General features: G+C 44.0%; 1 protein-coding gene across 2 annotated transcripts in view; it reads right to left on the reverse strand.

The window, feature by feature from the left end:
• The window catches only part of acsl6 (acyl-CoA synthetase long chain family member 6), a 67,615-nt gene that overhangs the window by 52,736 nt on the left and 66 nt on the right, over positions 1-14,813 (reverse strand). The window contains exon 1 of one of the 2 annotated variants that reach the window (XM_079566324.1): positions 14,709-14,813. This exon is cut by the window's right edge and continues 66 nt beyond it. In XM_079566324.1, coding sequence (XP_079422450.1) covers positions 14,709-14,754 — 46 coding nt within the window. In that variant the 5' untranslated portion in view covers positions 14,755-14,813. Of the gene's footprint in view, positions 1-9,085; positions 9,105-14,708 lie in introns of those variants that run through there. The other variant, XM_079566325.1, reaches the window with a different exon arrangement.

Below are 14,813 nucleotides of genomic sequence, written 5' to 3' on the forward strand. Positions count from 1 at the left end.
ACAATTAACACCCCGCGCATTAGTCGTAGCCTAGTTCTTCAGCAATTCAACAATAACGCGCAAATTAAAGAGGCGCCACAGGGAGAGGGAGGTTTGTTTAACGTCCTGGTGGATGAAGCTCAACAGTCGCCTCAAAACCCCCGCTCCGGCGTCAGGAGGAAAAGTCTCGTTTTGCCCAGAAACCTTTCGGAAAATGAAGCAGAGAAACTGATGAAGTGGGAAAACTTTCAAAATATTAAAGCAGTACTAAGTAACTTCTGGGGGTCCCTCTGGGGGGTAATACAAGTGTTAGTGGGATGATAGGGGGGTCTTTCATGCCCCCCTGGTGTCTCTGGCCAGGAAACCACAATTGTAACTTGACTGCCACCGAACCGGAGCCACCAATACACACTAATGGAATCACAAAGAAGAAGCTAACAGGTAAACAGGCAAAGCTAACTATGGGTTAGCACCACTTAAACAGTATTTACAGCCAAGTTTGAGTTAAAAAATTATCTCCTTTGTATAACTGGATGTACAATATCCCTCTGTCCCTTTGTCTTTTCTGTCAGCGCAGTATTTACTCTCACGGACAAGTAATAAGTACAAATCTCATCTTGCTACGACACCTGCAGTGGTGCCTATGGCCTGTAGGGGCATGAGTAACATAGTACTGCTTTAACCTGTTAAAGCGCTGAAATATTATTTTTGGTCTCAGATCTTAAATTTTGGCGTTTGGTCACATTTGAGAACAACCCACTGTGAGTCTCTGTGATCTGATTGGCTTCAGAGCTACACTGTAGGTCAGACACCGTGAGTCACAATAACATGACACTAAATAGTGAGCTCTTTCTTTCTGTCGTGGTGCTGCAGGACTGATGTGGACAGATGTTACAGAAGAAGCTCATGAGGTTCATTTCTTCAACAGTTACTATAGTAACTATTTTCTCCAAGGTAAAAGTAGATCTACTACAGTCCTGTCCACATCTGTCACGGTCCACCATGACCCACCCTGACTCAGAGGAACTGGAAAAAACATGAGTCTACATCAGATAATACATATGGATTTTTTTTTTTACCTTTAAAAGCATCAATTGTGTGATAAAAAATAAAAACCCTGAAAGAAATAAAAGCTTAACTAGAATTCTCATTTCATTCTTAATTTACTTACTGCATTCTTTAGTTTTGCAGTTCTCAGCAGAAGTCTGAAGTTCTGTCTAAAGCAGAAGCTCCATGACTTCCTTCTTCACTTCACAAGAGCAAAGAGGCCTCAGGTTTATTACAGAAAACAAAGAGCTCACTGTTTTTAGCGTCATGTTACTGTGACTCATGGTGTCTGACCTAAAGTCTCACTCTGAAGAAAGTCAATTCACATTTACACTGAGAAGTTTGGAAGGGCGCCCCCTTGTGTCACCTTGCAGCCAAATGCCCGGAACATGACAGCGGGTCCTATACGGGATCAGGTATTTTAAGGTGTTAAGCCCGACCCTGTAAAGTGTGGAGTCTGCAGGAGCTACAAAAGTGGAGATGCTCTTAACTTCTTACCCCCCACCACAACCAAGTGCATTTCCTCCAGTTCAGCTTTCTAAATCTAATCGCCTTATTTGAAAGCTAAGACCTTCGGAACAAACCGGGTTCAGGAGGGGGTTACGAGGTTATATATCTAAGGCGAAATGTGACTTTTATACCGATTTTTTTTCACTTATGTCACAAAATAGAACCCTCGATTGAAACCTGGGTCAGTCCATCCTTCAGGTTCAGCCGGTTCTCGTCGGAATGTGAGGTCGTGATGTTCTGTTTTGATACGTTCGGAGATCTGCGTGCGGCGTGGGGTGATTTTAGCCGGCGGGGACAGGGGTCGTGCTGCTCCGTCCTCAGCTGAGGCAACAAACTGCAGGGGGACGAACGCGGTGACCGGGAGACGCCGGGGGGGGGGGGGGGGGGGGGGGGGGGGGCGGGGGGGGGGGGTGGACTCCGGTCCAGAGGGGACGACGGAGCACAGGGGAAGTGAGAGAAAGTTCACACATGGGCTTCTTCTCCAGAAACCAAGATCAAGCCAAGTCAAGGGAGAGACTGAGAAGCTCATTTTGCTCATTTCTTTGAAAAGAGTAGCAGGCCTGTCACTGTAATAAAACCTGAAGTCTGATGTGCTGAGGCAGGAAAATATCGTGATAAACTAATTCTAAAGCTTAAAACTGACCATCTTAAATGATCCCCAATGAACAATTAATACAATATAACACAACGTACTTTGGATACATTTTTTTATTGCTTTAGACCAGGGGTAGGCAACTTTGTGTCATGGAGGGTCGATTTTCTTCATTGCCAAAACACCAAGGGCCGAAAGTCACAATTGTAGCCCAAAAGTAAAGCACCTTTTCTCTACAAATATAAGTTTTGCACATAATATATGACCTAATGGGGTGTTTTGCTGGGAAATGTGAAAATATTGACAGTATTTTCCACATTTTACAGTCCTTTTCCTGTATTTGGTCTCTGATTTATGAATAAATGTTTCTTCAAAATTCTCTTGGGGGCCAAAGGTTTTATGCTGGAGGGCCTAATTTGCCCCCCGGGCCTGACGTTGCCTACCCCTGCCTTAGACGATAATAGAAATATTGAGCCCAAAAATGTATAGTTTATCTGTCATTTATTGGACGATAAGTCGATATGGTAAATATCATGACAGGCCTAGGTAGTAATGGTGAAATCCTGAACAACACCACTCACTGTCTATTAGGGCTGGGACAAAATATCGGATCAGATTTGGATCGCAATACTTTGTGCTGCATTACCAAGTATCGATACTTTTCAAGTATCGCAATACTTTCAATACTTGTGTTTGGAGCCATTTTTATCATAAACTCCTTTGTTTTCCAGCAACAGCACTTGGTTACATTTTGTGTTAATTCACTTTTCGATCTTAGCACTTCAATAACTGTCAAATGGCATTGGGTTTATAAAGTTTAGACACATGACTGTTTTCCTTTTATACATTTTAAGGTCAACATATTACAAATCATAATTACTTATTGTATCGCAATACGTATTGGAACGGCCCATGAGTATCGTGATATGTAACCATGTCCCAGCCCTACTATGATGCAACAAATCAAGGAAATGACCTGAAACTGTGTGAATGAAGCAAAGTACAACGCCAGGTACGTCTTAAAAAAGCTGAGTTTGCAAGTGTATTGGCTAAAAGTTCTCATAAGATCCTTAACACAGCAAAGTGAATCTGAGGAACGGATTACAGAAGAGAAAAGTGCATTGTAGTTCACAGTTGTTTTCCCAGAGCGATGCAAAAATGTAATTCGGGAAAAACAAATCATTGTTGGAGGCGCGTGTGGAGCCTTGTGAAACAACAACAAAGCAGCCGTGGAAATGAGTTTAAAAGAGTGCGGCTCCGGCGGCTTATTGCCAAATGTAACTCGGGAAATAAAAGCATGGGTTTAGTCCTGATTTTGTTTTCTTTCATTCCAATTCAGTCCTAGTACTGGCGCTAATGTAACTATATCTGGACCCACTAATGCACTCCCCCCTCCCCTGCTTTGTACAGCAATATTCACTTTATTGATGGAGTATACTTTGATGAAATCTATGGGAGAAGTGAAATTATACTTCCAGGAACAGAGGCACCAACTGCACTTCAGTATGAGACAATTCTGCATGTGGCAATGTGAACACTTGGCGTGCTAAGTCCCGCCCATCGGCCCATACGAGCTCGTCACCAGTGATTAGCTCCGTGCCCTGAAGATTAAGACCGGTGACCAACAGTGACCTCACTCCCCACAGCTATTTCTGCACGCGCGGGCCGGCCCAGCATCCATACAGAAACACACCAACATACGACGGCCATCATTTGTGTTCTGAGGCCGCGCCGCGGGGACGCAGGGACACGGGGCAGCGGGGCAGTCCGTCTGCAGCGGGACAGTGCTCTCTGACTTACTGCTGTGAGGATGGTCATGTCATGTATATTCATCTCACACGGGTTTGGTTTATCGTTACAAATAGTCTTGTAAACAATATGGGTTTTTCTCAGGCCGATGCCCATTTTTTGGGGACGTCTATAATCCTGTGGCTGATGGTTCTAAACTGCAGAGTCTGTCTGTTATGGTTCCCAAATATAAGCAAAAGTCTGCAGCATAGGCCTGGGCAATTACTCAATATTTAAGTGAAATCACAGTCTCTGTTTTGTTCAATAATCGTCATGATGGGACTTTATAATCGACCGGTTTACGGCAGTTCTTTGTATAAACAGCTCTGGAGGAAACTGGAGGAAAGTATTTGTTTGTGTCTGCGGTAAGTTCATGAAGCAGCTACACGCATTTATTTTCATTTTGAAGAAATAGATCGAGATCGATCAATATGACAAAAAATCTAGATCATTTTATAAAATGGAGTCTCTGAGGTGTACAAACTTTTGACCGATTTTCACCACGATGAGTTCACTTTAAGACTCTTTAAAGTCTTCTGCTCTTTCCAATGCAGAAAACAGCAACTCTCTATCGCGTTCGATTCCGGAGATATCGGCCGATATTTTAAAACACCCATATATTGGTCAACCTCTAGGTATAAATAATACCTAAAATAAATATTTAAAAAACATAATAATTTGACAGTATGAAGTCAAATGTGTCAAACAACTAACCATTGTTTGATCTTTCAAACTAAGAGTACGTCAAAGATGATCAATAATCAAGCATTTAGGTCGAATCATAAAAAAAACACAGTGAATCACTGGTCTTTGAACGCAGCATCATGAGGAGCCTGCGGCGGTCAGATGGTTCTGTAGACGAGGGCTTTAACCAACAATTACTTTGGTTTTCATGATTAATCGATTGGCTGTGAAAGGTTCGTGAACATTTGATTTTTTCTGTCACATAAAGCGCTGCTTGAGGACATGCTGATGGAGTAAACTTAAAGTGAACGTTTGTCAGACGCTCTTTGTGCTAATTCAGCTTCTGATTGAAACACAGAGATATTTATGAAGGTAGGTTTTCATAAAAAATACACAACCTTCAATTCATTGTTGCTCTATTTGAGTCTGTGTTTACTAGAAAACGATTCTTCGATTACTGAAATAGTTGTCGACTATTTCAATAATCGATTAGTTGTTTCAGCCCGACTACAGACAATGCTGTTTAAAAAGAAAACAGTCTGGTCAAAAAGAAAACATCTTAAAAAGGAAAATCTGCAAGCAAATCCCATTTGTGTAAAGCAAGTGTCAGTGTTGATAGGTTCATGTTTCAGATTTCAAACATGTCACAATCCCAGAGGGAAAACCAAGAGGGGGAAGAAACAAACTTTCTCCCATTTCTCCTCCATTACTTTAACAAACGGATGATGAATTTATTTTATACTAAATTAAGATGCAGACACATGGAGAGGAGCAAAGTGGTTCAACAGCCCAGAAATACTTAAACGGGCAATGCTAACCGGGAAGCTAACATTAGCTTCATGCTACATATTCTAGCATTAGCTACAGGTGCCGCTTTGTCCGCTTTTACTGAACACTTGTCAGTGAAAAAACATCCACATGGACCTGATTTTGGCTTGACTTTATTGGTGCTTGATAAATATCTTTAGAGTCCGCCAAAAAACAGCTAAAAAGAGGGAAATATTGTGCTTCCCATAAGAGGTTTTCTTCCCCCTTGGCTAGGAAAGAAATCTTCAAAATGATAATGTGTAAATGTTTCCCCTGATCATTGTTTGGCAGTGAGTCTCCAAACACCTGCCACATTCATTTTTTAGGGGCAGAAAGAAAGTCCTTTCAGCTGAACAACTCCACACCGGCCTTTGAACATTGTCACTGACAGAAGACATCGAACGTTCAGCCATAAATCAACTGAAACAGTAAATGCTCATATAAAGCATCTCATTTACATTTTACATTGAACTCATTTTCTGGACTTGGTTTATGGTTAATATCTCTGTTCACATGAGATAACAACTGTCGACGTCTTCTCTCTCAGCACATATGAACTAAGGTCACATGACTGTCTCAGAAAGGTGGGCTAGTCGGAGAGTGATCGGCAAATTAGTATTTTCAGGAACACTTTTGGTCTGATGTGATGGATTGGGGGAACAGGCCAAAACATTTGCCGGAACACTCTCATTAGACACCATTATATCAGATCCATTTTTTGCCGGATCCTCCAAAATATTTCCCGGATCCTTTACCCTGAAAAAAATTGAATTGGGGGAATGCGTTCGCCCAAACGGGGAATCAAACTAAGCTCTGGTGATCGGGGGAAAACATTTAGACATTTCTTTCCAAAGCAGTGACTGAAATCATGGCATTCTAGAAAGTCGTGAACCTATTGAAACATGGATATAATGAATTGAAATAAAGTCTCAAACCGTGGAGACTTTCCGAAACATCCTGGTGAAAATCGGTCGCAGGTTTGTGCGCCTCAGAGGTTCTGACGTTGAAAGGATCTTTTTGTCAAGAACCGGCCCAACAATGAAACAGGCCACACAAGTAAAAGCTTTTTGCAATAAAGTCAAAGCTAAATGCGCTAAAATGACAGTTGTAAGCTCTTTTTATTGCTTGTGGCATAATATTTTATTCACAAACACGTTTTTCATCAGTCCTGTTGTCATTTTAGATGATTTCAATAAACAAATTGGGCCTTTTATCAATTATGTCTTAGATATTGTGAGTTATCTGGCTGGTGTTACTAAAATCTTATGTTAAAAAGAGCCAGTCTTTTGAACGGCTCTTTGAAATGAACTGATCTGAAAGAAAAGAGCCGCGAATCCCATCACTTCATATGTTTTATGTTGCAGACTTGTCATTGCAGATCCATAAGAGACAGAATCTTACCTTTTCTGTTTTGTTTTGGAATCTGCTGACTTTTGTCTTTCAAACAGGCTCCCTCTGAAGCACCTGCTAAACATGAACGTCCCGAATACATCCGCCCTACACCCTTAATAGAGCGCCCCCTGCTGTCACAGTTCAACACTGACACATGTTACAGTTTAGAAGCTTCATACACAGGATTCAAGACAAGACATCGGCCAAAAACATCGGCGTCGGCCTGAGAAAAACCCACATCGGTTGACGTCTAACTTGAAGCGCCGCAGTACCTTCAAACAGTGCGACTTGCAGACAAAGCCCGACCCGTTTCTGGTTTAGTGCGGCCCAATGCCAACATACATCTCCCTTTGCAAAGTGCCGCATGTGCCTGGCTTAAGCCGCAAAGGCAGGCAGCCAGGCTCGAGTGCGGTGAGACTTGGCCCTCCCAGGCCGCCGTATCACGCCACCTCTGTCTAGCCACTCCTCTTTCCTCCCCTCCCTCCCTCCCTCCCTCCCTCCCTCCCCCTCTCTCTCCCCTCTCATCCTCTCCTTGACGCCGGCACAGTGACACACAGCAGCAGCAGCAGCAGCAGCAGCAGCAGCAGTGCGTGGATTTGCATTGGACATTTGCGTGGTCAGGCAAATCTCAGACGGACGCCATTGTGATCGCGTCGGCGGCTGTTTGATTTGAATGCCGCTTCCAGTCAGTGCAGGAGACTCAATCGATGATGACGATGATGACAATAACATTGCACAAAATATGGCCAGCTCGTCGTTATCGCAGAGGGTGATGCAACATCCATATCTCAAGAAGCCACAATGTTTCGCAAAATCTCTGAGATACAGCATTTTTTCGCTAACACGGCCTAAAACAAGGACGATCGAACGAACCCATGAACTCCCACCTGAACCGAGCACATTTTCTCCAGTTTGGCTTTACCCCAAAACAAAAGCTTCTGGAAAAAAACCTGTGAAAATAGCAACAAAACTGAGACGAAAACAATGATGGTAATGTGACAAAAAAGTGAGAAAACACTGACAAAAAAGTGATGAAAAATTGATGAAAAAGTGGCAAAAATGTGACAAAAATTTTACAAAAAAATTACAAAAAATTGACAAAAAACGACAAAAAAATGACAGAAAAACGACAAAAAAATGACAAAAATGTGACAAAAAATGACAAAAATGTGATAAAAATGTGACAAAAAAATGACAAAAATTTGACAAAAATTTGACAAAAAAACTACAAAAAAATGACAAAAATGTGACAAACAAATGACAAAAATGTGATAAAAATTTGACAAAAAAATGACAGAAAAGTTACAAAAAAATGATGGAAAAAAAATCTGATGACGTGAGGAAAAAGATCCTCTCGGTTCAGGTGGGAGTTAAGAGGTTAATGATGTGTAAACATGAACTTTTAGTCATGACTTGGATAAACAAAGGTCAAATGAAAATATAATTGTTCTGTTTTGTGGTTCTAGATGTAAAGTATTTCACTATAGGTATTGGAAAAAGCATTGTTCAGGCATCGGCATCAAAAAACCTCGTGTCGCATGTAATGTACCCAGTCCTACTGACAGACATAACCAGTCCCGGACCATCATATCGTTTACAAGAAAAATGGTTTGTAAGACAATAAAAGCATGGCGCTCGACTGTCAAAGTGAGCATATTCAGCATTTTAAACTGATTATCAAGTGTCTGGCGAGAGAGACAGAGCGACAGTGTTGCTGATGCTGCACAGAAGCACTCAGCAGAAGCCTATAATAAGCACTCTCTGTTGTTCTTACGGAGGTTGTGGAGGTCCAGCCGGAGGAAAATGGAAAGTTACCGTCAGGTTAACAGGAGCGTATAAACCATAAGCTGTCAAATTTGAAGGTGTTTGTCTAAAACTACCCCGAGGTTTCTGGCAGAGGCTCGAAGGTGAGGAGCCAGAGAGCCAAGAGCGTCATGCGGGTCAGTTGCAGATTTGCTGTTGTTAAAAACAATAACTTCTGTCTTTTTCTCGTTAAGACTTAGGAAGTTCTGGGCCAACCAAGTTTTTACTTCTTGCAGACACTTTAAGAGGGATTCAATAGTATTTGGTTTTGCTGGAATGTATATCTGAACATCATCAGCAAAACAATAAAAAGCGATGTTGTATCTTTCAAATATTTCTCCAAGTGGCAGCAGATACAAGGAGAAGAGGGCAGGGCCCAGAACTGAACCTTGAGGAACTCCACAGTGTAGAGGAGCTACATTTGACTTGTGAGAGCCGAGGTGAACAGTAAAGCTCCTGTCCTTGAGGAAAACGGAAAGTTACCTTCAGGTTAACAGGAGCGCATAAACCATAAGCTACGACGCATTTACCGCCACGACTTCAGATCAGGGACGCGTTGGGACGTCGTTCCGGCCGGGGGCGCTTTACATTCTGGACCGGCCCACTTTTGGGTCGTCAGGGCAACAGCCAGTTAGCGGTTTAGCTCATAGAAAACGCAGACACGGCGATAGCTTACTGAACCTGTTCCTACAAATGCGTACGTGCTTCTGCTAGCTAACGGCTTCAGCTAATTGTCAGCATTGAGCGTTCTAGCCCCCATGCAAATGAATAGGGGAGACAGGCGCAACGCTAGCATGTGGAGAGGTACGTTTTGTCCTTTTCGTGGCTACTTTATCATTAACATATTATAAGCTGATGTTTAGCGGCCACTCGACGTGTATCTGACGTCTTGAAACGAAACAGAAACTGATCTAAATACGATTTGGCATTTCGCTAACAGGACAATTTAGCACGCTAATTCTTATCTTAAGCAAAATCTAAAAATAATTGTACATTCATTTATGTGATTAATGGGTTAACAACAGTTGAAAACATTTGGATGTTTCATAATTTGCGATGTTGGCTAAATGCTAACAGCGACAGGAAACACACATTGAGCAGGCTAACAGACCGGACTAGCGCGCTTGCTAACTGTGCACATACGTCAGCATTGAACGACGCGTCTCCTTTTCAGGAAAAATGGCAGTATTTTTGTCAGACTCACATGAGAAACTTTTCTGTGACTTCATTATTGTCTCTGAACTCTGAAGTCAGGGCACAAACTGAACTATCTTGGCAAAAAAGTGTAAATCAGGTGGAAGTCAGACAGAAAACCTCAGTGATTATACGATATAGCATGGCTTCTTGTAATACGGACATCGCCAACATTAAACAACAAACAAGCATTGACCGCAGAGTGTGTCATCAGTGGGCGGGGCCAAGCTCACGCCACCGGTAGCTCCTACATAAAAGATTGAGCAGGGGAAAAAAGGCTCGGTTTCCATGTGCTGCGCTTTCGGGATGATTGTAGTAAATAATGCATGTCTAAGCGGCAGCAGCAGGAGGAGGACTGTGCACAGGTGAAGACCGTCCGCACACCCCCCCCCCCCCCCCCCCCCCCCTCCCCGGCCCGAGGGCAGGTGCACCAACGATCACTCCACGCTTTGTTGTGGTGAGGCTGTAAAGACCGCGCGACAGGTGTTCAACAAAGCGCCGTCATGCTAGCGCTAGCAGACAAATGTGGAGATGGAAGGGGATCCCGGGGAGAGCGGCAGCTGGGGAGGACGTCGTACGCTCTCACCGTGGCTTGGGGCTTAGGAGACGAGGTTAAAGGCAAAGACAGATGCGTCATTGGAAAAGTATTAATGAATTTATTAAATTGTATTAATCTCAACAGACTCAGGGGTCGGGTTTGACAGTGTAGTGCAGCTACACCCTTAAAGATGAGGTACCGGTTATTTCCTGTTCAAACTGGTACATTTTTTTGTTTTGGCCCAAACTAATTTCTAGCTCTCACAATCCCTTCTGCATTATCCAAATTGTGCAAGCAATTTAATTATATGCACGTTTCAGGCCTGTGTACAGCTTTGAGCGGTGCTAAAGTGAATCACAGTGATTTAGATTCTACTTTTATCTTCCATCGCTCAATAAACGTTTAGGTGAAGACGATGCAACACGATCTGTGGTGGCAAAAGCAAACTTACTGCACAACAACAAAAAGTCAGGTACCCCAGCTTTAATGTGATATACAGATGTTTAAATAGGTAGTGGAAAATTCTACTTTTAATAGGCTGATTGAAATGATTAGTTTTACGTAGACCTTGATGATATCACATTAAACAGGGGCTTTAATGTCACTGATGAGTTGAAGTGCACAGTGCTTTGCAGATCTTTAAAGGGGTGTCAGGGCCCAGAGATATCGTCAACCACTGTATATCAGCCTGGTTGTGTTTAATTATGAGGTCATTTTGAAAATGCACACAGAACGTTTCTATAGCAGTACTTTTGAGCAGTACTTCTGCTCTGGGCTTTGGGTGCTCAGTACCCTTTCCCCTCAGGTCCGACGCCCCTGACTGATGGTAGTGGCTGCTTCAGTCTGCACTTCCCTGTCTGTTATTGTATTTATCCGGCCTCTGTTTATGCAGCTTGTCATTGCATACATTTCTGGGACTGTAAAGTTTGTCTCAATGATATTAAAAATGGGTTATACAAAGTGATGTATCGCAGCTGATCTCCATGGTAACGAAGGATAGTCACCGCCATACTGGGTGATAACAGACTTAACGTCGGCAGAATCTGATCAATTTCTATCTCTAGAAGTCTGAAACAACAGCAGCACTTCCACACACACTGAAAGTTTCAAACATTTACACGGCATCTTTCAGTCGCCAGGACACTTTTTATGTTGCTTTATATTAGACATTTAAGCAAATCATGGTTGCTAATCATTTGTTAACATTTTAGGCAAGTTGCTTCGTAATATAGGTGCTAATGTTTTTAGCCTTTAATATGTCGATACATTTTGCAGTAATTCCTGTAGCTTTGTGATTTGAGTTCAGTTTGACATTATTATTAGGGGTAGTGTTTTTGTCGATTGGTAATAAAGCGATTGGTAATACGTGTTGACCCATCTTCCATACAGAACGAGCCGCCTTCATCGCACAACATGCAAATCCAACCAAACGCGCCTAATCCAAAAACACAAAACAAAGCATGTGTTCTCAAGGACGTTACCGCGTTCGCACAGCACTGTGGGTCTGCGTGAACGGCGAGGTTAAGGACACGCGACCCGCTCCTCCCAAGCCTTTCTGCTAAACCATTAAACTGGGCTTTAAAGTGCTGACATCCAATAAAGGGCCCTCCACTGACGCAGGCCCAACCCCTCCTCCTCCATAGTCCTGGTTTAAAACTGGACCTTTTCATGGCCTGGTTTTGGAGTTATGGCTGCTTTAGTCTTCCCTAGGCTTATAATAATACAGGTGAAATGAGTATTATATTTAGTCCTCATCACGTTCTGGTTTAGTCCAGGTTATTTAAAAGATCGGTGGTTCTGGAATAGCTTTGGTTTAGACCTGGTTTAACCCAGGTTCTGGCTTTGTCCAGGAGCTGGTCAGAAACAAAGTCAATTTACTTACTGTACATGAGTTTTAGAGGATCTGTACTTTCTGCTTTCACTCCACTACTCTTGAAACACAAATATAATACTTTCTACTCCACTACTTTTCTAAGCATGCCCCAAAGTAGACATACATTTGTCTTTCTGTGTTTTGTTCATTCTGAAAGCCCGAAAAGCGCACCCTCCAGAACAGTAGGTGGTGCTGTGCAGATGCACTGACTCACAACAAGGAAGAAGATTTGTCCCTATCGTGTTCCCGTATGGGCAGTGATTTTGTCTTTTTGAACACTCATTTAAACTGATTATTACGTTCTACTTTTAACCAACAATTTTCCACAGCAAATACTTCAGTACTTTCATGTAAAGCAGTACTAAATAACTCATACCACTAGAGGCCATAAGCGCCACTGCAGGTCTCGGAGCAAGTTGCGTTTTTTTAATCATTAATTGTCCGTGAGAGTAAATACTGCGCTGACAGAAAAGACAAAGGGACAGAGGGATATTGTTCATCCAATTACACCATGTAGATGACTTTTGTCACTCAAACTGGGCTGTAAATACTGCTAAAGTGGTGCTAGCCCGCAGTTAGCTTTGCCCGTTAGCCTGTTAGCCTCTTCTTCGTGATTCCATTAGTGTGTACTGGTGACACCGACCCGGTGGGAGCGAAGTTGCAATTGTGTTTTTCTGGCCAGAGACACCAGGGGGAGATGAAAGAGCCCCCTGTCATCCCATTAACACTCGTGTTACCCCCCAGAGGGACTGCGGAAAGGATTTATTAAGGTAAACAAGTAAGTACTGCTTTAAGTAAACCTCTGACTGCAGAACTTTCACCTTTCTTAGAGTCATTTTTGACCAGTAGTATCTTGCATGTACTTTTACTCAAGTAAAGAAATCAAGTACTTTGACCACCGCCTCTTGGTTTAGTCCGACATCTTTGTTGTCGTTTAGTTTTTCTTTTCTTTTCGACACGTAGCCTTAGGTCCAGTCCTGGTTTAGTCTTACAGTGTGTCACTTGTAGTTTTATCCTCTTTTAGGCGGTTCAGACCAGTGGTTCTCAGCCTTTTTTGCCTCACGTACCCCTTGAGTCGTGCATTCATACTCCCGAGTAACCCCTACATTGAGGATCTTGTCAATATTATAACAAAGTGACCAACTAAACTAAAATTATTCTGTAGTTGTGCTCAAAACGAAGCTAAAACACTCTCAAAATCAAAGCTTTCCCTTGAAATTGATATTGAAATTCTACTAGTTTCACTTTTTAGATCTGAAACAGTTCCAAGCACCCACCCCCGTACCCCTGATTGGGAAACACTGGTTTAGACCAGAGTTTATCCGTGTTTAGTCCGGCTACACGGTCTGCTAAGTCTAATGCCGTCTTAGCCTTGGTTCAGTCCATGGTTTTCGCCGGTGCACAGTCCAAGCTCTGACACTGACGCTGCACTTGGACCATGGCTCGGCTGCATCGCATCCACGCGCTTTTATAAAGTCGAGTAAAGGTCAACGCCCTCGCATAGACCTCCGGAGCTGGGGGGGGTTGGGTCAGTGGTTGGAGGAGGAGGAGGAGGAGGAGAGCCACCCCTCGTGTGTCGCACTATCTCCCGAGCCGGCGGGCCGCATGCGTTGCAGGATCTACCTCGGGATTTCAGCACTGGACAGCTCCCGGCCAATCAGCGGCGCGGATTTGAAACACGTCAAGCCCACCCTCCCCCCCTTCCCTTCCCTTCCCTTCCCTTCCCTCCCTCCCTCCCTCCTGCCTCCATCACTGCGAGCACGGGCATGGAGGACACGATCATGCAGCAGCGTTTCCGCCGGCGTTTTGGGCCCACAGACTCATTCATTCAACGGCAGACCCCACCTCACCCCCCTCCCCGAAGAAAGCGCGTGGAACTAAACGCTTTCCCCCAAAATGTGTCACGGGTGTGTTGCTTTCCCCTACGCACAATGTCACACGACCTCGGCCTGTGAACGCACGTTTTCTTCCCCCCATACATTACGGCCCTGACCTCTGCTTTGTGACCGCTGGAATCGCCATTTGGCACCGTTTCAACAAGCGCCAGGTCCCGGTCCCGGTCTTGCGGCGCACATACGGGACGTTTTTCAGCGACTGCACCGCGTGGCATGTCATCTTGCTAGGTTATATCCGCTAACCTGGCTAAGAGCAAGCGCGAAAAGCAGCGTTCCGAACTGCGTCGCCACCGCGAGGACGCAGAAGGATGGATGGACAAAAGGGGTTTATTTACGCGCGGATCAAACGCGTAAAACAGACGTAAAAGGCTCGGATTAGGAAGCGGGTTTGACATTAGGAGAGGCCGTGGACGAGGGCAAAGTCACGCTATAGGAGCCGGTGCAGCGCGAGGGGGGAAGAAGAAGATGTCGCCCTGGCAACACGCACGTAACGTCGCGGCAGGTGCATGCGGTTCCACGGCTCGCTCCCTCCATCCCGGCGCCGCTCAGACAGTAACAGGGGGGAAAAAAGGGGGACATGGGGAAGTTGCTGCAGGGGGGACTTACCTAATATAATCCAGAGCGACCCAGAGACCAAAACGAATGCCAGCATGTCTTTCTCATCGAGCCAGCCGACGGAAAAACCGCACCGGGTGGAGAGGGACTGCAGCG

The sequence above is a fragment of the Gobius niger genome (genome assembly GCF_951799975.1).
Source record: "Gobius niger genome assembly, chromosome: 11".
Classification (NCBI taxonomy): Eukaryota; Metazoa; Chordata; class Actinopteri; order Gobiiformes; family Gobiidae; genus Gobius; species Gobius niger.